Source organism: Tauraco erythrolophus, chromosome 27, assembly GCF_009769465.1.
Source record: "Tauraco erythrolophus isolate bTauEry1 chromosome 27, bTauEry1.pri, whole genome shotgun sequence".
Lineage (NCBI taxonomy): Eukaryota > Metazoa > Chordata > Aves > Musophagiformes > Musophagidae > Tauraco > Tauraco erythrolophus.
The window spans coordinates 418,360-441,677 of NC_141491.1; the positions used below are offsets into that span (position 1 = coordinate 418,360).

At 53.7% G+C, this 23,318-nt stretch overlaps 2 protein-coding genes across 3 annotated transcripts; both read left to right on the forward strand.

Moving 5' to 3' along the window:
- The first annotated feature begins 295 nt into the window (after nt 1–295).
- Nucleotides 296–4,381, forward strand: BCL2L15 (BCL2 like 15). 2 transcript variants are annotated; one of them, XM_086627171.1, is made up of 4 exons: nt 296–795; nt 2,602–2,744; nt 3,493–3,602; nt 4,189–4,381. In XM_086627171.1, the coding sequence occupies exons 1-4, from the start codon at nt 504–506 to the stop codon at nt 4,259–4,261; spliced, it is 618 nt and encodes a 205-aa protein (XP_086483297.1). In that variant the 5' UTR covers nt 296–503; the 3' UTR covers nt 4,262–4,381. The 2 variants fall into 2 exon arrangements, with proteins under 2 accessions (XP_086483297.1, XP_009991215.2); XM_009992913.2 differs by having other exon boundaries at nt 322–795; nt 3,493–3,708.
- Nucleotides 4,382–5,819: 1,438 nt separating this feature from the next.
- PTPN22 (protein tyrosine phosphatase non-receptor type 22) lies at nt 5,820–23,228 on the forward strand. The gene is made up of 21 exons (XM_086627209.1): nt 5,820–5,921; nt 9,803–9,911; nt 10,671–10,747; nt 11,450–11,545; nt 11,892–11,930; nt 12,245–12,316; nt 12,411–12,470; nt 12,926–13,068; nt 13,543–13,609; nt 14,464–14,541; nt 15,055–15,147; nt 16,479–16,555; nt 16,899–17,659; nt 18,556–18,639; nt 18,781–18,911; nt 19,458–19,485; nt 19,941–20,021; nt 20,320–20,426; nt 21,063–21,093; nt 21,685–21,762; nt 22,162–23,228. Exons 1-21 carry the CDS (start codon nt 5,835–5,837, stop codon nt 22,224–22,226), a joined length of 2,364 nt encoding a protein of 787 aa, XP_086483335.1. The 5' UTR covers nt 5,820–5,834; the 3' UTR covers nt 22,227–23,228.
- The last annotated feature ends 90 nt before the right edge of the window (nt 23,229–23,318 follow it).

The window sequence follows — 23,318 nt, forward strand, 5'->3', positions numbered from 1 at the left end:
GAGAGCGCTGCAGTCCATTCCTGCCTCTGTCACACGGGGCTTTTCTCTCCCACCTTCCTTGAAGCAGGGCTCTAAGGAGCAATTGTGCAACTCTTTATTTCAGTCTCATGTGCCGAATTACCGTAACAGGTAAGCTGCCTCAGGGTGAATGCAAAGGTAGATAAGAAGTCAGCTGTAACCAGGCTCCTATTAAACATTTCCAGTGCCTTTATGCATGCGTTTTATCCGTGTCCTTACGGAGAGCTGCGTTGGAGCATTGGCATTGTGCAGTTTTCAAAAAAAAATAAAGTTGATAGCTTGTTGGCAAACTATCATTTACTCTGCTGTGGGTAGACAGAGTCTTGTCTTTGTCTCAGATGGGACTTGGAGCTTCTAACGTTTTATCCAGACACCCTTCTTCACGAATGTACAGGTCAACAGTCTTTGATAACTCAGAAATATTTATTTCAGTTGATCTTAACAGAAACTACTTATTTTGAGACTAAACCACACCCATAGCTTGAATGACGACAGTTAAGAGCAAACATCGGCACGTCGCGCTGGCCCGGGGAGGAGTCTGGGGCCATGCTCTTCCCAGAAGGAAGAACTTGTGCAGCTCTAGGAAAAGGAAGCCAAAATTCAGAGGCAAAGTTCACCTGCAAAGAGCAGCCGCGGTGGTGTCGTGCCCACTGCAGCGGGCAGACGCTGCAATGGCAACTTTCGAGGAGCAGACGCAGCGCGTGGTGGAAGCCCTGTTCTCCGACCTCCTGGGTGGAGATGAGAGTGACTGCCGGAGCCTGGAGATGGATTCGGGAGGTAGGGCCTCTGGGGGAGGGAGAAATGGTTTGTTTGCAGCAGGTTGGGACTGAACGCGTAAAGGAAGGAGACTGTAGCTTGGGGGTGGTGGGTTTCCTGAAACGCAGGCTTGGGACAACTTCCAAACTATCTCTGTTTTGGGGGAAAAGTGAGAGCAAGGAAAAGTTGTTTGAGTCCTGGGCAGCTGTTGGAATCCACAGCTGCATTCTGCCGCGGCAGGGTCGGGCAGTGGGGCTGTGAAGGTTGAACACCCACGAGCCCCTCCCCGGGCTGCGGGCGCGGGCATGGGCAGTGCCGGCGGGGAAGGTGCCAGCTGCTGTGCCCCGCTCGGGGCGCAGATCCTGAGTAATTTGCTCCGAAACAATGGAGCGGGACAAGTTTTAACTGTCATTATCAAACAGAAAGCTCATAGTGGGTAAAAACAGTTGCTTTAACATGTAAGACAGAATGTGGTCTTCGCTTCACAAAGTTCCCAATATCCTTTGGGCTACTTTGGTTCGCCGGGCAGTGCTGCAAGAAACCCAGAATTTTGCTAGTGTTCGTATTGATTTTCCCATTATTTTCTCAGCAACAAACCAGTTAAAATGTCCCAAGAGACACTGGGATTTGCTGACAGTGGGTCGCGAGCAAAGTCCGTTTCTCAAAAGCTTCATGGAAGTTTGTCGTTTTGCCTGAAGGAACGGTCTCCGTTGGTGCCGTGCTCGTTTCCCTCTCCTGGATCAGACGTGGCGCCGCTGCCCCCGCTGCCCCGCGCGCTGTCGGGCTGCCCCGGGACACGCAGGCTCCTGCCCGGGGCTGCGGGTGCCGAGTGCCGGCGCCGGGACGCGCTGAGCCGGCGTCAGCGGCTGGAGGAGAGAGGGGGCTGGATCAGGAAGCGATGGCTCCAGATACAGTTGCCCAGTGCTTCGTGTCGAAACCTTGCTTTCAGTTCCTTGTGACTTTGTCAAACGTGGAAATGGTTTTACATTCAGTGTTGGGCAGCTCCTTCTGGCTGAACCTTCTTTTGGTAGTATTCAGAAAAAAAAAAAAATACTCTGTCGTTTTTTCCCCTCAGGATGCTTTAAGGGAAAAATGCTTTAATGGAGGCACTCCTCCACCCTTGGAGTAGTTTAGCTGAGAAGTTCTAATGGTTTTACGTGCTTGAAATTTGTGAAGTATGCCTTTTGCTCCTTTGTGAAAACCTTCTCAGATCTGGTTACTATGAGACTTTGAAACGTTGCAATTTGCACTTGCTCAGAAGGGACCTTGAGTATAACGTGTAAGTTCTCCGAGGACTGCGCGCGATGATCCGCAGCCCCAAAGCCTGTGGGAACGCCGGCAGGACTCTGCGGGCTGCTGGGTGCTGCTGTGTCTCTGCAGTCAGAGAGAGATGAGATGTTTTCCGAGTCCTCCAGCCCGCCTTGGGTGCTTCTGGCAGCCCGGCAGGAGGGAGTTGCTGGAACCCAGAGGGGTAAAGGAGAGGCCTCAGGGATGCCCTCGGAGAGACAGGAGCGGGAATGAACTGAGACATGGGCATGACGCAACTGAGGTGGGAGGACAGAGATGGGGACCGGCCCACGGTACGGAGCCCTGCGGTCCCTGTACGCCGACGAACCCTGAGCGCGGTGTGGTAGCTCTCGGGGACTCGGGGGTTACGTTTCCCACCGAGCCTCGGCAGAGGTCTGCCCTGCAGTGACCCTGCGTGCTCGGGGCAGTGACGGCCGTGGCGCAGGTCGGCAGGAGCTGCAGAGGCTGTGGGTGCGTGTTCTCCGCCGCCGCCTTCAGCGCGCTGTGCCGGAGCCGCTCGTTCTGCTCTCTCCGCTCCAGGGCCCGTGGCGTCGGCAGAAGAGCCCCCAACCAGCTTCGACGCAGTGGTGGTGGCCAGTCGCCTGCGGCGGATGGGGGACCAGTGCAACATGGACTTCGAACGGGTTTCCTCAGAGGCTCTCGCTGCGGTGCTGAAGGGGAAGGTAACGCCTCGTCCTGCCTGGCCTGGCCGGTGCCGTGGCCGCAGGCTGGACTCGCGGCACCGAGCAGCAGCAGCAGCCCAGGGAGCGGCACAGCTCCCACCGCGGGAGTCCGGGGGGTCCGAGGGGAAGGGGCACGGTGCCCCGCAGCCTCCCCCCATCTCTGTGCCGCGGGCGGCGTGTCAGTCGCCAGGACAGAAGCCGGACGAGGCGCTGCAGGAGCCGCAGTGGGAGCCGCCTTTTCTTCTGGCTTCCCAAGGAGCTGCTTTTTACCACCTGAGAGCCTGGAGCGGCCAGTTCCGACCCGCTGCTGCGGGAGATGCTCCGCAGTCGGGAGCTGGTGGGGGCAGCTGGTGCGGCCGGAGCTCTGGGGCCAGCGCGCTTCTGGTGCGAGCGCCGCAGGGAGCGCGAGCTCCTGGTTCACCACAGCTCAGGTTAGACGGCCGACCGTCCCCCCCGTTAGGCACCGACCGTCCCCCCCGTTAGGCACCGACCGTCCCCCCCGTCAGACGGCCCACTGTCCCCCCCAGTCCTTCAGCCACGCTGCAGTTCGTGCGCGCCGCAGTAAAGGGGAGCTCTGCCCTGAACGTCCCGCGCTGTGTGGGCACCACCAGGGAGCTGTGGGGTCACCTGCTCTAGTCATGGGTAGAAGAAGTAAATGCAGGAATTTACCCGAACGTTGGACTTTGAGCCAAGGCTTATTTATCACGCCATCATTTAAAAAGCAGCTCAAACTGCCCTCTCCATGCAGGTGGAGAAGTTCCCGGCTGCCGTGGAGTCTCTCAGCAGGAGCTGGAGCAACCAGAACCCCGAGCTGGTCTACGAGAGAGCTTTCCTCTGTGTTTCTGTGAAATTGCTGATGTATGTTGCTAAGAAAGTCTCTGCTATGGTGCATCCCAGCCAACTCATAAGCATGATTAATGGGAATTCTCAAGTGAGAAGCTACATTGAGGGCTGCGGCGGATGGGTAAGGACAGGAAGGTGGTGGTGATGTTTGCCCGGACATTACGGCTCTTCCTTTGTGTCTCACCTGTCCCACCTGCCTCGCTCGGCGCCTCGCTACACCCGGCGTGTCCCCGAGACACGCACTGGCTCCCGGTGTGCAGCCGAGGGAGCGTGGCTCTGCTGAACACCTCGGTGGAGTTGTCAGAGTCAGCACCAAACTTCTCATCTGCTTCTCTGCCCCAGGGTTTCATTCCATGTCTCGGTACCGCGGGAGCTCCGCTCGCTCCTTTGGGTGAGAGCCAACAAGGCGCAGGATGGCTCACGTGCCCCCAGACCCACCCAGTGCATTTCCCCGGGGAAGGGATGGAACTGGTCCGGGGACGGTCACAGTGGGAGGCGGTCGCTCATCCCTCCATCCCGCATCCTCTCTTCCTGCCAGTTCCTTCAAACCTGCCTTGAATTCCTTCTCTAAAACACGTACACGTGTTTTGTTTGTTTCCAGGAGAACTTGGACAATTGAGAGAAAGGGCTTTGCCGCTTTCCAGAAGGCGAAGTTGGACTTTTCACTGGTTTAACTGGGATAACACTGTGGTATTTCTTCAGGAGACTGCAAGCAGAACTTTACACATGAGCAACGTCTAAAAGAGATTCTGCACCATGAGCGAAAAATAATAAATGTTTCGTGTTATTAATTAGTTTTTCTTCTTGTGTTTCTCTTAGATTTAGCCACAGAAGCGGCTTTCACACTTATTCAGGGTTTCTAGATTAGTGTTTAGTGCCACAGGCTCATCAGGTGAATATTTGTTTTAAAACACATTTCTGTCAGTTATTCTAAAGATCTCTGTTTCTGTCAGGTGATTCAAAGGCTCATTTTTGCAAAATTAAAATTTTAGTTTAAAATAATGTAAGAGTGATGGCGCTTTCAGAGTGATCAGCATCCCTTTGCCTTTTCGCAGCTGAGTACAGAAATCGTGTAGCTGTTCCGTACCCGATCTGCAGGAAAGCACGGAAGAGGAATACATTTAATGACTGTAGTTAAAATTGGAAAGAGAAACAGGCTTGGTACAGCCAGTCTGAGGTCTCTGTGCAAAATGTGAGATAGTGGAAAGATCAAGGTTGTGATTCCCATACCTTTTTTGGGTTTTTTTTTGAGGGTTGTTGGTTTTAGTTCAGTTTTGTTTAGTTCAGTTTTCTCCACTTCTGCGAGTACAGAAAATGGATGGCCTTCGAGAACTTTGCTCTCTGCATCTCCTTCCCACTTCGGAACGACCTCCACTTTGTCCCGTGGCTTTTTTAGAGTACCTGTGAGTGTTACTGAGAGTGAGTGAGGTGAATCAGGCTGGTAAAATTAATCGGAATTTTAGAGTCTACTGGAGTCAGATTTGACCCTCTTCGGGCACAAGCTACCAGACGTGGGCAGCGATGGCTGGAATTGTTGACCTGAAGCATTTCGGTGGGTTTTCTCTGTTCAGAAGCAGTTGTGCAGTTCAGGGGGGTAACACGTGAAATCTTCTTTCAAAATATTTTGCAGGTGATGTGGAAAGCAGGCTAAGTTATGAGCGTGAAGGGGAACTGGATTTTGCACGCTGTTTTAGGAACCCTTCTACTCACAGCATATTCCAGGTCTGAAGCCTCCCCCAGCTGCCCAGCAGTGGGGCGCAGCCCCCGGGACCACGGGGCATGGCTGCTGCCCCCCACGCTTGCCCCGGACCGCCATCCCGTGATGCTGGGGACGGCTGGACACCGTGCTTGTGGGCATCGGATGGCAGGGTGCTTGGCTCGGGTCTCCAGCACCTGCCCACCTTCGCGGCACGGCACGCAGGAACAGCCGGGCATGGCACGCAGCCGTGGCACCGGGGCAGCTCTGCTTCTGCCGTGGGGCTCCTACCCAGCCCGGCGCTGCCCACCGCTGCTGCGGGCACACGAGGAGCACGTCTGGTTTTAAAAGGCGGCGCTGGGGCCCCGGGTTGTGTGTTGTGTTTTGTTATTTGACCACGATATTGGTTACGTACAAATTTCCTTCAAGACTCGCGATGAAGTCAGTAAACCACAGCCTGCCGCGAGCGCCGGGCTGGTGCTTTCCGCTGCGGCACACACTGACATGTCCGTTCCCAGGGGCGGCAGGGCAGGCGCGCGGTCTCCGGCAGCATGGACCAAAGGGAGATTCTGCTGCAGAACCTGGAAAGGGCCCGGTGCAAGAAGCTGAACCGGGAAGAGTTTGCAGACGAGTTTTTGGTGAGTTTGCTCAAGGCACGGCTCTGCGCTTCGCTCGGCGTGACCGCTCAGTCGCTTCTCGAATGGGGACGTGATTTGCGTGTGACAATAAGATTTTCTGTGAATTTTACAGCAGAAGGAGACACAGGAGCTAACTGGGGTGTAAGGCGTGTAAAGACAGGAGAGTAATTTAACAACTTGCAAAGCAAAACTGTTTATTTCTTAAATAATTACCCGAGTGCTTCCTGTTTTCTACTTTGCAAATGTCCTTGTCAAGACGTGGTTTCGCTTTGCCTGGTGGCACAGCCGGGGTCTGGTGAGGAGCACGGAGCCGCTGCCCCTTCTCCCCACTGCAGCCTGCTACACCTGTGGCACACGTGTTCCTGTCGGGATCTCCGGATGCTACTTGAGACAGCTTTTCCCTTTTCCATTTCCATAGAAACCCCCTCCCCTGCCCCTGTGCCACCCGCAGAGCCGGGAGCGGGCGTTCAGAGAAATGGCCCGTGGGCCCCAGACCATTCCCCCTCTCATCGACATGGGCACCTTGGCCGGGGCGCGAGCAGGCGGTGATCGGAGCGGCTGGACGGGCCGTTTCTCCGGCCGCTGGCACAGCGCCGTTAGATGGTCTCGTGCCTCCGTTCGCAGTGAGCGCCAGTGCTCCGCGTCCGGCAGCGCCTCTGGCCCCTCCTGGAAGTTAATTTCTTGTTCCCTAAAGGCAAAACTAACGAAAACTGCTGATGGCTCCCGCCTTCCCTGGTGGTCTGCAGCATCCAGCTGGTGGAGATCTGTGTGCTGCCCCGATCTGCGCGCTCTCTGATGGTTTTTTATCTGTCTGGGTGGCAGGGGTAAGCCTTAGCTGCCAACCCGCTGCCTGGCAGTCCGAGCTGACGGCGGTGACAGCCGCTGACCGCCCCGCTGGAGGAAGGGTGCTCGGGCAGGCGGCCGGGCTGCTCTCAGAAGAAAAGGCATCGCCCGGCTTTAGCAGACATAGGGGAGGGTGAGACTGGCACATCTGTAAGATCTGCGCTGTCTCAAACGCCAGGATGACCACTGGTCCCGAGCCACCCTCCCCGGACACGGTTGCACCAGGCAGAGGGGTCTGGGGAAGGTGCAGGGGTCACGCAGGCGTCCCCACGAGATCCAGCCCTGCAGTGTTGTACCAGCGAAGACTGGGACTTCAAACGCTTGGGAAAAGCTTAGTGCTCGGTTTCCAGGTGTCTGGGCTGGAGGGAAGTGATTAATCTGAGCCTGCAGCGACAGCCTGTTGTTCCATGGAACAACGCGCTGTCACAGGCTGCTGAATTTCCCCTCCGCTGCGCCGGGGCTGTGCGGTGCCGCGCGGCGCCGCGGGCGGCTGAGCCCCGCTGCACGGGCTGGTCGGAGCAGCCAAAGGAACGGTTAATTTCTGACCAAAAGGGCAGGTAGAAGTGGTCAGGGCTGCGTTTCCTCTCGTACTGGGAAGCGTGTGCCCCGGACAGGCTGCGCTGTCGGCCGCTTCTGCAAGCGCAGGAGCCTCAACAGGCGATCGTGGCAGCTTGCGTTTCCAAACTCGGTGGGAATGTTCCACGCTACTTCTCCATCCAATGCCTCCCCTCTCTTTGTGTGAACATACGTGCAAATTGTGGTGGTGCTGCTGCAAATGGCAGGTTTTTTTGTTGAAGTCCTCTTGCTCTGTCTGTGCAGTCTCACAGCCACAGTTTCACCCTTACTGCTCTCGCTTGCTTTCTCATACGTAGGCATTTCCCAAGCAGCTTTATGTCACTTTATGCAGGGACGGAAAAGTCAGACCGTTCAGAGCCTCAGCTATGAGAAGTCTGGCTTCAGTACTAAGTGATGCCTCTTCCATGAAAGCTTACCCTGAAGTTGGGGTTGCGCTGGAAGGAAGCAGGGGGATGATGTGACCAACACCAGAAGAGCTCAGGAGGTTACAGGGATGTGTACAAAACCCATCCTGGTCCCACAGCTTCTGTCACACTGTCCTGCCCCCATGTTCTTGATGAATAGAGACTGGACACGTGGACTGTCCTGGGCCGCCTGTACCTTCTTCCTGACTCCTTCCATCCAGGTCTGTGAGACATGACACCTGCAGTATTGTGGCTGGAGAGCATCAGAATTCAGGGTTTAAAATTTGCAGTTTAATGTTAAAAACCAGCAACTCTGGGATCTGAATTGGAGCATCTGTGCACACAAATACTGCGGAGATGAGACACGTGTTGCTGTACACACCTTTTATCGGTGGTGCTGCCAACGGGCTGCCTGGCTTGGCCAGCTACTGCGAGCCACAGCGGCCCCCAGCCCCTGGCGTGGCCTTTGGGCGAACGTCCCCGTTCTGCAGCTGAACGCGTGCGGCCCCGAGGGCGCCATGTCCCGGTGGGTGCTCGTCTCCAGCAGGCTGGAGTCAAGGGGAATTTTGCAGCTCTCCTGCAGCTGCTAATATGTTGGATCTGCAGCAGGGAAGGATGGAGACAGGATTCTCAAAACTGGATGAGAGCTTTTGGGAGAGCTGAAACGCAGACGCTTACGAGCTCCCACGGGGAGGTCACTGGTGCGCTGACTCTCAAAGCGATTTATGGTGAGCACCCAAAAATCCAGGCCCTGGAACTTTTGGGACTCCCATGGCTCCTGCTGATGTGCTGTGGTGGCAGCGCCGCAGCCCCCGCGCCCTGGCACACGCCGGGGAGGTCTCTGCTGGTGCCAGCAGGAGGATCTGCCACCCCCATGGCACTCACCCCTTTGGCCACGGCACTGTTTTGGCTCCGTGACCCTGCAGTCGGGGGCTGTTCATCCCCGCACCGTGAGCGACTGAGCCACCATCCCCTCTTCCTTTTGGCAGCTCTGGTGGGTCACCCTGAGGTGTGCGCGAGGCATGAGAAACCCTCCACCTTGCAGCCCAGGTGTGCCCGTGGTCCTTTCCCTTTGCTCCTCACCCCTGCACACCTTTCCTTCATGATGGCACACGGTCCCGAGGGCTCTCCTGTGCCAGCCCGGTTCTCGGGGTGCCGGTGGTGATGTCCAGGAGAAGGGCTGCGAAGGTACGGCTCCGGCGGGGTGGGAAAGGGACACTTGCTTTCAGAGTGTCGAACCGTAGAGACACTGGTTAGAGGAGTGGCCTTTCGTTTCAAATCAAAAGCAACCCTTGGTGGCAATAAAAGCGGTTAGGAAGACAAAAATTACGGAAGAAAAAATACAGCAGGAGTGGTGCTTTCGAAGTTGATGGTACAAACTTGTGTTATTTAGAAGCTGAGGTCAGTGAAATAAAATTCTGTGCCTTGGTAGGAAAAATATGCTTGAACTCTCCAGTTCAGCAGAAGTGCTGCAGCTTTATGCTGGAAATGAGAGACAAGAGACCCATACCCCCGAGGGGCTGTCCCAGGACTCCTCCTCCTCTCTCTTTCATCAGTGCATGTCGCTGCTTTGCTCCTTCGGTCGCTGAGGCTGCTGTTTGCAGATACACAAGGGAGCACCTTTACCACAGTGAGAAAAATCGATTTATCTGTCTTTTCTGATATCATTTGTTAAAGGTGGCTTAACATTGTTCTTCCTCTGTCTGGGTGCCATTCGTGCTGAGAATGATTCCCCTGTGTCTCACTGACTTGTGAGGGTGATGCTTTATGCACCGTACAAATGCATCATCTCACTTCCGAAGCCTCCGTGCCCAGCCCGGTGTGGGCACTGCCTCAGCACACACTTTCCACTCTTCAGAAGTCTGTGCTGGGACTCTGGGGTGGCTTCTGTCTCTCTTCTTGCTCTGAGTACCTTGAGAAAAGCCACTCAGGAAAGAATTACTGGTGCAGACCGTGCTTTGTGGTAGCGAGCCTGACCCCGAGGGACCGTCACGCACTCTCTAGTGGTGTGTTGTATGTAGCACATCTGCTCTAATTTGTTCCATTCTTTTATCACAGAAGCTGAAAAGGCAGTCAACAAAGTACAGATCAGATAAAATCTACCCTACAGCAGCATCTGAGCAACCAGAGAACATCAAGAAGAACAGATACAAGGACATCTTACCCTGTAAGTTGGAAATGGCAAATGTTCCTGTTCACCCCTTTTTTTTCCCCAAGCCTGAGCCTGTTCTATCCTGCAGCGTCTGCCAGCGCTTGCGTGTGAGCGTGCTGCTGGCTCTCCGCTGGCCTCGAATTCTGCTCTTCAGGTTTTGGGCTTTATCTTTGACAGGCGCAGTACTTTGGCAGAAGAACTTCTGTCCAGTAGGAAACACATCCTCTCGTGATTATCCTGGCAAGCTCTCTGGGTAGCATTGCAACCACTTGTTTCCCAAGGCCTTGTAGAGAACGGCTTTGGACAAGGATGTCTCCGTGATGTACAAAGCAGACTACAGGCAAAAACTGTTGTGGCTTGTCCTGGCTAGATGCAGTAGTGTCCAAAGGAGAGCTTGTCCTAAGATCAGAGCAAACTGTCCCTTTCATCCATTCTGGCTTGAAAAAAACATAATCTAAACCCACATCCCCACTTGAGCCTGTAAGCTGGAGCGCAGGGTGCCGTTAGGCTCGGCTCGCTCCACGGTTAGAGGAGAGCAGCCGTGCTGCGGGGCAGCGGCAGCACCGGCAGCTCCTGCCGCAGCCCTCACCACCACTGAAGGAGCAATCCTGCTGCTCGGTGCCAGCACGGCAGCTCTGTGCAGGGCTGTCGGTGGGCACAGGAGGGGCATGAGCTGTATGTGCTCCTCCAAAGCACCTCGTGCTGCAGCCTGAGGAGCTCAGGTACCGGGAAAGACAAACATAACTGCTGCTGCTTCTGCTTTTGTGCCTGCAGTTGATCACAGCAGAGTGGAGCTGTCCCTGATTACATCAGATGAAGATTCTCACTACATCAACGCCAACTTCATCAAGGTATCGCTTCTTTCGTGGTGTTTTGCAGCACAAAGGTGTTTGAGCAGCTGTTAGTGCTGCCTGGTTGAGTTGTGCCAGGAGGAGCAGGTCCTGTGGCTCTGGTGAGAAGCTCTGGCTCCCTGCAGTAGTTTTTGGGTTGTGCTCAAGGATAACGGGTGTAAAGAACATGTGCACAGTCAGCGAGCCCTTCAAAACACCCCTGCAGCACAAAGGCACCAGGCTGCAGGACAAGGCACACGTGCGCTCGTGTTGGGGTGGGTGGTGGAACAATTTGTGGCTCACAGCCCCGATTTCCTGGTCGGTGCTACTGCCTTTGGTGGGTGAGTGGTGCAAGATTGCCTGTGGCCAGAGTCACCACGCTTGACACCGGCACACGGGCAGGAAACCGTGCACTGCAGACAGCTGAGACCCGCTGCCGCGGCCAGCAGCAGCGCAGGGCAATGCAGGCGCGTTCTCCAGCAGGAGCTCTGAGTGTTCTGGAACTCTCTGGTGCTCCTGACCCTTCTCGGGAAACCAATGGTACACCACTGGTTTCTGGTTTCTTAATTTAATGTAGGTGCCTAAAATTTGACTATATAAAAGCCCTTCTAAATCCTTAATGGGATCATTGAAAAGAAGGAAGCTTCAGTAAGAGGAATGACTTTATTTCTGCTAATGAACTAAGCAAAGGTGTCTTCGTGTCTGATTTCAATGCTGTTTCAGGGTGTCTATGGGCCAAGAGCATACATTGCAACCCAGGGTCCTCTCCCCACTACTGTCATTGACTTTTGGAGGATGATTTGGGAGTATGAAGTCCTGGTAAGGTGCAGATTTATAAGCCTTTCTTTTTATGAAAAAGAAAATTTGTCCGTACAGCCAGCCAGAAGTCCTTTTTGACTAAGCAGAGAGTGGGAACGTCACCCTTCCCGTGAGCTCCTCCACACTCATCCTGAGACGGGTCTGCTCGTGGCTCGCTGTGCTCAGGCTGAGTGGGAAAGGTCTCGTGCCTGGGCTGCGGGTGACGTCCCAGGTTTGGTTTGCGTAGCAGTCCGGGGCTCTGGGGAAGGCACAGAACCTCCTCACTCCTGCTAAGTGATGGGTTTGATTTTGCTGGCTGGATGAGAAACTGCTGCTCAGACTTTTCTAAGGAATCTTCTTCCCGCAGGTTGTGGTCATGGCTTGCATGGAGTTTGAAATGGGGAAGGTGAGTAACGTGTCAGCGGTGGCCAGGGCAGGGGGAAGAGCTGCAGATTTTTATTAAACCTCATTAGTGACAGTGAGTTTCTGTCTGATTTCCTGAGCCTCCAGCTGCAGATTCTTAAACTGTCTCCAGTAGCGTAGCTAGCCCCCGTGGGAGGGAAAAACCAGCACCGATGGCTCCAGGGAAGGGGAGGCTGGAGTGGGGCAGCAGCAGGAGTCAGGCCCCCTCCCAGCAGGAGCTGTGTGCTGCGGGGGGAGACGGGAGAAGCGCGGGGGGGACGGTGGTGAGTAACAGACGTGTCCCGCTTCTCGCAACAGAAGAAATGTGAGCGGTACTGGGCAGAGGCGGGCGGCTCTCCCCTGCAGTGCGGCCCTTTCTCCGTCGCCTGCGTGAGTACCGCTGCCGCCAGCACCGCGGCGCATCACGGGCGCTGGGAGCTCGTGTCACCTGCAGAAAACGTGACTCTGACCTCTCGTTCTGCAGGAAGCCGAAGAGAAGAAAAATGAGTATGTGATTAGGACTTTAAAGGTGACCCTGAATGAGGTAAGCAGGAAAGGTGAAGGCAGGAAATGCGTCTTGGCTTGCTTTATTATTTAAATAACACATTAAAACATGGCACACTTCGTGCAGAAAATTTTACGCTGCTCAGCCTGCTACGTTGGGTTTGACAGCACGAAGAAAGTAAAACATTAATTAACTCAAACCTCAGTTCCCGGCGCTGTTTGTCAGTGGCGGCGAATCGGACCCTGCGTAAACGAGGCCAACAGGTAACGTCAAGAACGTCGCAGAGCGGCAACGCTCCTTTGGTAGCAAGAACAGCTGCAAATCGCTGCTCTGACCTCTGCCTACTGGTGCAGATGGGCACTGGAGATGCCTGCAGCATGCCAGCCTCGCCGTGCCACGACGACGTCCCGGTTTGCACCCGCGGGAACTGCGGCAGCAAAGCCCTCGGTGGTGCGTCCGGCCCGGACCCCGCCAGCGCGCTCCTCCTCTTGCAGGGAATCCGCACCGTCCACCAGTTCCACTATACAAACTGGCCAGACCATGACGTCCCCTCGTCCATCGACCCCATCCTGGAGCTCATCGGCGAGATTCGCCGCTACCAGCCGGACGACAACATCCCCATCTGCATCCACTGCAGGTGGGTGAGCCGGTCACTGGCCCCCGGCCCGCCACGCTCTCGCTTCCCGGGCAGCCGCGGGGCGGATGGCAGCTGGCACGAGCCCTCAGCCAGCTCCTCTTGCAGGAAGTCCTACTGCAAAGGTGTCCTCTGTGGACAGCTGGCACGGTGGGCGGCAGGGAAGGGGCAGTAGCACGTGTCGTTAAGAGACCACTGACACTGGGCACGTCCACGCGCGCTGGTCACCGTGGCAGGACTGCGCACTGTTTGCAGGAGCACGAGACGTGCTGTGCAGCCCGCGGCAGGGCCGTGGGCACGTGGAGCCTTACGGGGGCAGGTGGAGCTGCAGCGGGAGCAGGAGGGTCATCACGCGGGTCTGCTCTCTCCGTGCTGTGGGGCGGGAGGGTCGCAGGAGGTGGTGGATCCTTTTCAAACATCCGTGTTGGAAAACGCTGCGTGCCCACCCTCTGAGCTCCGCTGTGGCTGCCGTTGCAGTGCCGGCTGCGGGAGAACTGGAGTCATCTGTGCCATCGACTACACCCAGAAGCTGCTGAAGGACGGGGTGAGTGCCAGCCCAGTCTGCACCTTCCAACGGCGCCCGCGTGCAGCACCGCTGCCCCTCTGTCCCTCCCTCGCCGGCTCTCTCCCCTCGCTCCCCCCTCACCTCCCACCGGCTGCGTGCGGATGCATTTCGGAGGGCAGCCGTGCGCGGGAGCTCCCCGCAGCCTCGCTGCAGAACGGCGGCGGCCGAACCACTGATATCCCATTCCCAGTTCCGGCGGCTTCTCTCTCTTCAGGCTCCGTGCCATCCATGCCCTGTCCCTTGCCACCGCTCCCTCCCCATCCCGGTGCAAACAGCCCCCAGTGCTTGTATCGACGGGACAGAATCCTGTCGCCCGTTGCTCCCTCTGGCAGGACCCTCCCATCAGGGGCTCAGCTCCGTGCTGGCCTTTGGTTTTCAGTACGAGTTTACTGCCTGTGCTTGTCTCTCCGCACTTCAGCATCAGAAGCCCAGGGTTTCCAAACCAACACCTCCCTTTACTGCGACCCTTCGATAAAAACGCATGTTTTAACAGTGCAGTAATCTCTGGCCGTGCAGCAGGTCGCTGGGGCTGAGCAGCGGCTGCTTTCTGTACCGCAGCACCCACCGACCCGGGAAAGCCGCGTCTTGCCTTCGTGCTATCCACAGCTGTTACCAACACTGTTAGGAAAAGGGTTATTTTCTGGGGAGTGCAAGGCAGGAAGGAGGAGGCAAGGTAGCTCATAACAAAAAAGGCACGTTAAGCAGGTCTTTTGTTAAAAACTCTTGCAACAGCAGGCCTGAATTTCAGACGCTGCTCTAAAGTGAGTCACAACTTGGAAGCTGCTTGGAATTAGACCTGTCTCTAATTTTTTGTCTTTTCTCTTTCTTGCAAGATTGTTCCAGTGAACTTCAGTATTTTCAGTCTGATCCAGGAAATGCGCACACAAAGGCCTTCCATAGTGCAGACCAAGGTAGGTCTGGGAAGTTTGGCCAACCAGCGAACTCTCCGTACCGGGACCCCGGCTCTTCCCCGGGAGGGTTTGCAGTAAGGAAAGACAGAGCGGTGGTGCTGCCAGGGACTGGGGCGGGTAGATGTTCCACAAGGTCCCTTTTCTGCCCAGAAGAATGATTTGCAGAAATGAATTTGGTAGCTGAGCGTTTCCTTGCAGACAGCAGGAACAGCTCAGTGCTGCCAGACAAGGGACCGTCCAGGAACTGAAGTTGGGAACTCTTCTCAGTTGAGACAGACTGAAGAGGAAGCTCAATGCAGAACAGCGTTGTTTGCGCACCCAAAAAAACCCCAAATGTTTCAGTCTGAACCCTTTGAAAGTTGTGGCTTCTCCCTCTTCTGAGAACGCACCCTGCCAGCGGGCTGGAAAGCGGCAGCTTCTCTCGGGGGCTGGTGCTTGATCTGGGTGACAAGTGACCAGTTACCAGCACCGCAGGTGCTGCTCTCACGTCTGTTTTCTTTGTCTGGAACGCAGGAGCAGTATGAGCTGGTTTATGATGTGGTGATCGAGCTCTTCAAACGGCAGATTAAAGCACTCGATGCCCAGGAAGATGCTGCTGCTTCCCAGGTAAAACCCCCCCGATACCCACGCTGCCTCTCGCAGCCTCAGGCACACCAGCTCCAACGCAGATCCCTGCCGCAGAGCTCTCCTCTGCAGACCTGCAGTGAATCACCCTCTGTTCTGCTTGATACCCTTGATGCCCAAACTGGGCCTCTTTTCAAGTTAACTTGAATTTTCTTTGGTCTCAAAACCATTTTCTACATACTTTTATAATTGTTTAATGTAATGACTGAATAGAAAAGCACCGACTTTCTACAGTAGTGGTTGATCTCCACCTGGACGTGCCAGAGAAACGTGTCTTTGTGGAGTGCTTGCGAGCCACAGAGTGGCTTTCGGTGCTGGTTGGGAAGCTGGGGTGCACAAGGCAGTGCGGCTAAAAGTGTTAAAAGTCTGCAGCATGGTGGCATTCTAGAGAGGTAATTGGCATTGCAGCCTGTCCGTGGCAGAGAGTAGGCTAAAATTCTTCTGAAAAAACATGTCAAAGTCTTTCAAATCTGATATGCCTCCAAGGAAAAACAATGTGGTCTTGGTATGAAGTTGCATATAAACAGGGACATCCAAAACATCCATGGTTAAGCTTTTGTTTGCTCTTGCTGTTCTTCTGTGACCGCTGGAAGGAACCTTACCTTTCCTGCGTGGCTGTTGGCGACCTGGCTGAAGGAGCTGCATTGCCATTCTCAGCAAGGCTGAAAGGTTGCAGTCAGCTGCTTTGTCTAAAGCATTGGGAACGGGATCCTGCACTGAGACTCGTGCCTCAGTTTTGCCATAGGATTTGCAGGACGTTCCGAGCCCGAGCTGAGTGAGAAAAGAGCCTCTTTCTACGTGTGGTGGGCAGCCTGTAGCACAGGACATGCAGGACGAGGTTGACACAAAATGCAGAAAACGGTTCAAGCCCGGATGTGGCTTTGTAGCTCCTGGCCAAACCTCTCGCCCACCTAAACCTCAGTGCCCCTTTGAGAGCCCTCTGCAGAGCGCGGGGGATGTCGCAGGCTGCAGGGTCACATGCGGAGCCAGCGTCCGCCGCGCCGCGCTGACCGCCGGCGTGGGCGCGGGGCAGAGCTGTGGGCACGGGCTGTTGGCAGGTGTTTGCAGCAGCTGGATGGCTGTACAGCTCGCTGTACTCTCATTGCAAAAATGTGCTGATGGGAATTGCGGTCCAGGAGCTTCTGCCCTCAGTTTTCAGCTCCAACTTGGCATTTTTAAGTTGGTGTTTGTTGTCCCCAAACTGCATGAATAATTAAAGGCAGCTGGCACAAATTCCAGCTCCTGAAATAGCATCTTTGTGTTCTTCACGCTCTTCCTCCTCACTCTTGTTTTCCAACCTTTTCTTTCACCAGGTGCAAACAAGGCATCCTGCAGCCAAGCCGCTTCGCACGCCGGTGGAAGATATTTATTCTCTGAGATTACTAACCTGGTAAGGCTGAGCACAAGCATCCCAACATGGGCAGCTTCAGAGGGTGGTGGGATCTTCCTGTGGGCATGTTTTGATTTGCAGTGCCTGTGTTCTGTAAATAATTTTGCTTTTTGGTGCAGTCTGCACGGAGAGTGTCATTTACCTGTGTAAAGGGGCTGCTCTGTTCACCATGTAATGGTGTTCAAATGGGGCACCGCGGTGCACAGCCCTTCCCTGTGCTCCTCACGTGAGGCTGAACCGGGCTCTGCGTTGGTGGATCTGCTCTGAGGAGCGATGTTAGTAGGTTAACAGAGGTTTCTGAGTGCTCGATGGCTTTGACTCACATCACGGTGCTTTATTGCAGCTCAGAGCAAGAGGAACAGGATGTGCACCAACGTCTTCCTCCAGAGGTACAAAGCAAAGCGTCCCCGACATCGTCATCTGCCATGGACGTACACGGCAGTTCTGGACATGGAGTCCCTCCCATCAGACAGGCCATCTCCTTTGGCATTTTGAACTTCCCCAGCTGCAGGAAGGCAGCTGCCGCGGAGAGGTGGGGTGCTGGGGATGCTCTTCAGAGACACCGCAGTTTGGAGCTCAACAGCATCTGTCCCGAGGAGCTGCTTCTGCACCTGGAACCGAAGGGAGCGGGTGGGAGAGGGCCTCGTGGCAGACCCCCTCTGGCACGGACCACATCCACCCCCTTTGTGCTGGCGCAGCAGGGAGAGGGCTGGGAACAGGGCGGAGAGGGCACAGAGCCTGGCTTGGGGCCGCGGTTGCCAAGTGCCGGTCACTCGAGCTTCCAGGTGAAGAAGCAGCACAGACTTTCCCCTGCCGAGCTGAACCCCTCGAGCCGAGATGCCAACGGCCCCCGGAGCCGCAGCAGCCCCGGGCGATGCCCTTACCCTCACTGCTGCTCAGCAGAAGACCCCTACTTCTCTTCGCTCTCTCCAGACGACCCCGTATCCCCGGGGTTTGCCGAGTGCCTTGGGGAGGGGCCGGACACGTGTCTCCCTTCTCGTGCCGCGGGCGCCCCGTGGCAGCCTGCTGCCGCCAGCCCCCCGCCGCCCACGCTGGCGTCCCACCACGCTCCCCGGCGAAACGACGAGCGGACTTCCTCCCCCGGTAAGTGGTGCGGCGCTGCGACGAGCCGGGCTCGGTCCCTGCGGATCGCGGCGTGCCGGCGGGAGCGGCCAGCGTTGTCTTCTGGTGTCCGGGCAGGGCTGTCGCTGCTCCTCGGGACCGTGCTCCCGTGGGAGCTGAGGGAGCAGCTGCTCTCATCCTCACACTCGTTTCATCCTGTCTTAAATTTTTCCCATGAAAATAAGCAACACTTTTAGAGCAGCATGATTTTGGGTTTCGCAGCATCCAGCCGCTCTGGACGGCTGTGCCACCTCGGCACGGCTCTCCCAGGAGCGCTGGGGCTGGTGCTGCCAAAACCCGCTCCCTTCTGCAGAGTGCTGTGCAGAGGACGCTGACGTCCTACTGAGACTGGGAGAACCAGGACTTCAGCGTTAATGTTTTGCCTTAAAACCCTCACCAGCCCTATGGACACGGTTGAGTTATTCCTTGGTTCGGTCAGTCCTGGCCCGGTCAGACATTCCCGTTGCCTGCAGCTTTGGCATTTGCTCAGCTGTGTCCTGCTCCGGCCCTTCAGCATTTGGTGTCACAAACGTGGGCTCCTTATCCAGGTGCCAGAGACTCTCGGAAGGTTATGGGAGCCGTGGCACAAGCCAGCAGCAAGGGTACTGCCAGCTGTGAGCCTGCCGTGTGCGGGGGTGCGCTCGTTTTCCCCCGTGCAACGGGAATTCTGCTGGGAGTCTGCCCGTGGCGCCACGCTGCTAGCGGCAGGTGACTGGTGCTGAGGACTATTTGGATTTTTAACTACAGTTTAGAGGTGTTCAACCATCGTCTCTGGTGCGCGGTCGGGAAAGAGCAGTCGGCTCTCGGGGTCTCTACAAAGGTCTGTAGCTGTGCTGTGTCGTGCCGTGCAGGTGACCTGTCCCCCTCTCCCCAATTAGCCACCTTGCCACAGCCAGACGATGATGATCCTCCACCCCTGCCCGAGCGAACCCCCGAGTCCTTTATTGTGGCCAGTGAATCCGGTGAGTGCGTTCGGCAAAGCAGGGCCCAGGGGTGCTCTGAGGGCTCTTCTCATGGTTGTGCAGCACCGTAGCATCCAGCAGTGCCTTTGCTCTGGCTGCCTGGGATGAGAAATGACGTCTCCTGTGTCCAATTGTTTCTAGGACAATTTCCTCTGGCCACTTCTGATTTTCAGCTTCCAGCCAGAAATACAAACATCAGAACCTCTTTGGAGCAGAGTGGCGAGTCTCACTCAGAGGCGTTTAATGACTCAGTGGGACTGAGATCATGTAAGGTAAGTAAGTGGCTTTTTATCTCTTCTCCTGCACTATCACTACCCCAAATTCCTTACCGTGTTTCCCTCTGTGAGAAAGACCCAAGTTTTGGCACTGTGTACATTCCATAAGTTATTTCAGGGTTCAGGACTGGGAAGAAGATGTGGTGTCAGTCAGGCTCCTCCTCATCAACATCTACTTCACTCCAAACGTTAGGTTTTTTGGGTCCTAAATCCCATGCAAGGTAGTAAAAATAGTGTCCTTCTTCTAGAGAAGGATAATGAAGACAGGGAGTTAGTGGCGTGCTGAGCTTCACAACACCCTGTGAACAGGCAGGAGCTGAACAAAATTTAGGCATCTCTTGATCATCCTGTAGTTGAGTTACAGCTTTGTAAAGTGAAACAACAAGGCGTGAGTCTGTCTTCCATTACATGAGTGTGGAGGTGTGTGGGGGAGGACGTTTGCACGTAACACCGTTTCCTCTCCTTCTCTGGCTCGCTTGAGAACGGTGTCTGGTTGTGGGAATTTCAAATGCCTGCCTTGTTTTCGTTTTTTTTTTTTTTCAGAATGTGAAGCTTCGGAGGCCACAAACAGGTATAAGTTGAATGCTGAGATAAACTATCTTTGGAAATAAGGTTTGCTTTTTACTGAAGCTGCTTTACCGTATTCAGTCTGCTCAGTCCAACGGAAATCTTGTGTTGCTAAATAGTTCTGCAACTAAATAGTTCTAAACAGAACTAGACAGTTCTGCAACCAAAGGAACTGGTAGTTTTACATTTCCTAATCAGCTCCTGCCTCACCCTGTACATGACGATGCTCCTTTCAGCCTCCGCAGGCTGAGGGTTGTCGCACCTTTTGCTGCATGTCCTGTGTCCCCTTTGAGATGACTGATATTTGCTGGGTAGAGTGCTGTGGACCTCTCTGATATATATATAACTGATATAAATATATATCAGTTCACTACATTTATCTACCTTTATATATATACATTTATTTAAATATACATATTTAAAGCTAGGCAATCAACTCTCTTATTTTTGCTTTCTTAGAGACAACCCGGGATCGCTCTAACTCTCCTCCCCCGCTTCCTGAAAGAACCCCGGAGTCGTTTGTTCTTGCTGATGCAGCAAGTAAGTGATGAGTTCTTTCCTCAGCACGTAACTGAGATTTTACACTTCGACGTAGACCTGTAGGTAGCTGAGGAGGTCATGGACCGCTTGGTCCAAGCGTTACCAACAGCAGCGCTTCAGGAGTTAACTGCAGGAAAGTTCAGCAGATGCAAAGAAAGTACATGAGACTATGGGGGGCCTGCAGGGAATTTCTAGAACTGCTGCATTAGAGGAAAGAAAAAGCAACAACAAAGCACTTGGAAAAAGGCAGGAGGATTCATTTTCAGGACCACTGAAAATGTCTGATGTATGTTCCCAGGTCTGCAGCCTGTTATGAGGAATTCTACAATGAGTCTCCTGAGCGTGGAGAGCAATGCTTCTGAAACATCGTCCAAAGAGCCTACGAAATGCTTCAGGAGAAGCAAGGTAAAAGAAACGAGAGAAAACAAAAGCTAATGAAAGTGGAGAGGGTGAGAAGAAGCGATCGTTCTAGCTACAGCTATTGCTACTTTCTCCCTGGCCCCGTGGTGAAAACTGCCTCCTCTGACACCACTTACATTTAGGGCAAGGAAAGGCTAATAAAAGTATTCTGTTGTAGAACTGCAAAGAAAACAACTGCTGTAGGAACAGAGCCAGGCAGACACTCGTGTGAGCGGTTATGCCTCGGCACTCCGTCCACGTGAAGTGCCAGTTCCTCTTGGAGAACGTTGCTCAAGTGGAGGCTGGATCCCTGTGTGGGACAGACTCCGCTCATCACCCGGCCCCTCTCGTGTGGCCTAATTACCCTCATGAGCAGCCGCACTTTGGGATGCTCTGGTCCAGCAGAAAAGCATTTGAGGAAAACAGCAAGAATAATACAAACTGGAGGCATTTGGGTTGGCTAAAAAAATGCCAGCGGCAAAGTGAATGGCAGGTCTGCGTCTGAGTCGCAGCTGCTAGGCACAACGCTTTTCATCCGATGGGATACACGCACGTTTGTCAGGGAATTCCGTTATCACAGTAGCTGACCTACTGCTGGCTACATTTTTTTCCTACAAGCTTTCTTTTTCTTTTTTCTTGCAGAGCTTGAAAATATTGAAAAATGTGAGAAAGAGTAAGTCTTTCAGGCTAATATGCATCTTCCTGATGGCTTTAAGCAAGTACATACAGAAATATGTGGGACTGCGTTTTCAAGAACCTGAACTTGCCAGATGTGCAACACCCTGCACATCTGCCTACTTTGGAGCCGAACATGCAGAGCTGTGCTGGCTAGCTGGGTGCCATCTCATCTGGAAAGTAACCATTGGTTTAGGAGTGTGCCCTCAAAAAGCCCTTTGGGTGCTTTAGGGACAGCTCCATTGTACCCAAATTACCAAATTCTTCAGGTCATTCAAACCAGTGCTGCGGGACAAGCACTCTAAAAATGGGGGGTAGGAGTGCTGTGGGAAATAGGAGCCCCATCCTGGGTTCTGCCCAGTCTATTTGGAGCATAAATAAGGAGTTTCTCATGAAGTTCCCTTTGATCTAAAGTTAAAGTGCTTACCTTGAAAATAAGACGGCTAAAAACTGTTTAAAGCACCTCTGAGCACCCGTGCCCAGTGCCACCAGGCACGTGGCAGTACGGGTTTTCCCATAGGGCTGGGTCCAGCTCTTCAGGGAATTACCATAGTGACTAACTGCTCCAGTCTCTTTTTTTTGTTTCTAGGCATCTGCAGTCCATCGTCACTGACAAGACCATCAGAGTCTGCCCCATCAAACCACTCAAGGTCGTTCTTTAACTTTGGTATGGTTTTCTCTTTGTGTTTTGGTGTAGGAAGTGCCTGTTTTTTTAAAGTCTAAACGCAGGTACCAGGCTGAATGCTGACACATTACAAACGTTGCAAATAATGCTTATTATTTTTCACACGTTTACAACTTTATTAATGAACTGCTTAAAGAACAGGTAAGGATGGAAAACATCCTTAAGATAATAGAGTATTTGAAACATCAGTGTGTCTATAGACTGTTTTTGCACCAGTTGACTTACAACTACAGGATGCCTCTTTAAGTCTACCGTATCTTTAAGTTGGGGAAAGAAGGGAAATGACAAATATTTTCAAATACCGTGTTATCTTAAGGAACTAGGTAATCAACATCTATAACATACAGAATTTGTTGCATTAAAAAAATAATTTCTTCCTAGGCTTTGGAAATCGATTTTCAAAACCTAAAGGACCAAGAAATCCCCCACCAGCATGGAATGTTTAGGTATCTTTTATAGATTTGGTGTTACAGATTTGTGAAGCCCTTCTGATACGCCTTGAGTGTTCCTCCCAGTAAGGTTTCCATCGCAATAAACACATGAACAGCTGTTGCACGATATTTGCAGCTCGGGCACTACTTGCACATCCTTCAGCAACTGAAGTTTCAAAGTAAAGTACCAGCAGTTAAGCACTTTCAGATAATCTACAACAGCATGGAAACAAGAAACAGGAACAGATATTTTGTCCTAAGGAGGGACAGATTTTTGTCGTGTTTTGGAACGTATTCACTTCAAAAGGGTGGACTGGAGCTTTCTGAAACAAAGCAGTGTAAACTGGTGACAGGATCCCGCAAGGACTGTTGAACACACGGCAGGCCAACGGCGCGGACCAGAGCAGACACGACCGGATCGTGCAGACGCAGCATCTCGCGTGTAGATCTGCTGTAATCAGAGACCCGACCTCCTGAAACGTTCACATTGCTCGGAATAAAAGAGAATTAGCACCTCAGATTTTAGAAATAATTTCTCTTTAGGTTGTTTTTTTTTTTTCATCTGAGCGAACCAGATAATTTATCTCGATTTTCGGTAAGATGCTGATTGATCACACAGACACTACCCCAGCGCAGCACACGCAGAACCCCTGACCCGACGGCCCTTGTACGGGAAAAACAAAACAAAACGAAACAAACTAAACAAAACACCACCACGGCAAGTAAAATATCGTCGTATTTTTAAAGCAATGCTGGTTTTAAGGATCCGTGTCTCCCCAGCACGCAATTTCCGAGGCGGATCTTACGAGAGATTTCAGATGGGCTCCTCGCCGGGTTCCACAGCTGTCTGTATCCTCGGCGGGGCGGGATAAAGACGTTGAAAACGCTTTACATGATTATTTTCCTGCAGAGAGAGAGGAAAAAAAGCTGGATTTGGGGAGTTCGGTTGAGAGAAGAACGTACCGGTCACTGCCGGCAGAGGGCTGGGGCCGGGCTGAAGCCGTGGCTCGGGCGACCGTGCCGGCACCCAGCGCCCTGAATCGATGACGCATTTTATGACGTAAAATAAAGTTTATTTATCAGCCGCACGCCTGCCTGCCCCGCCGC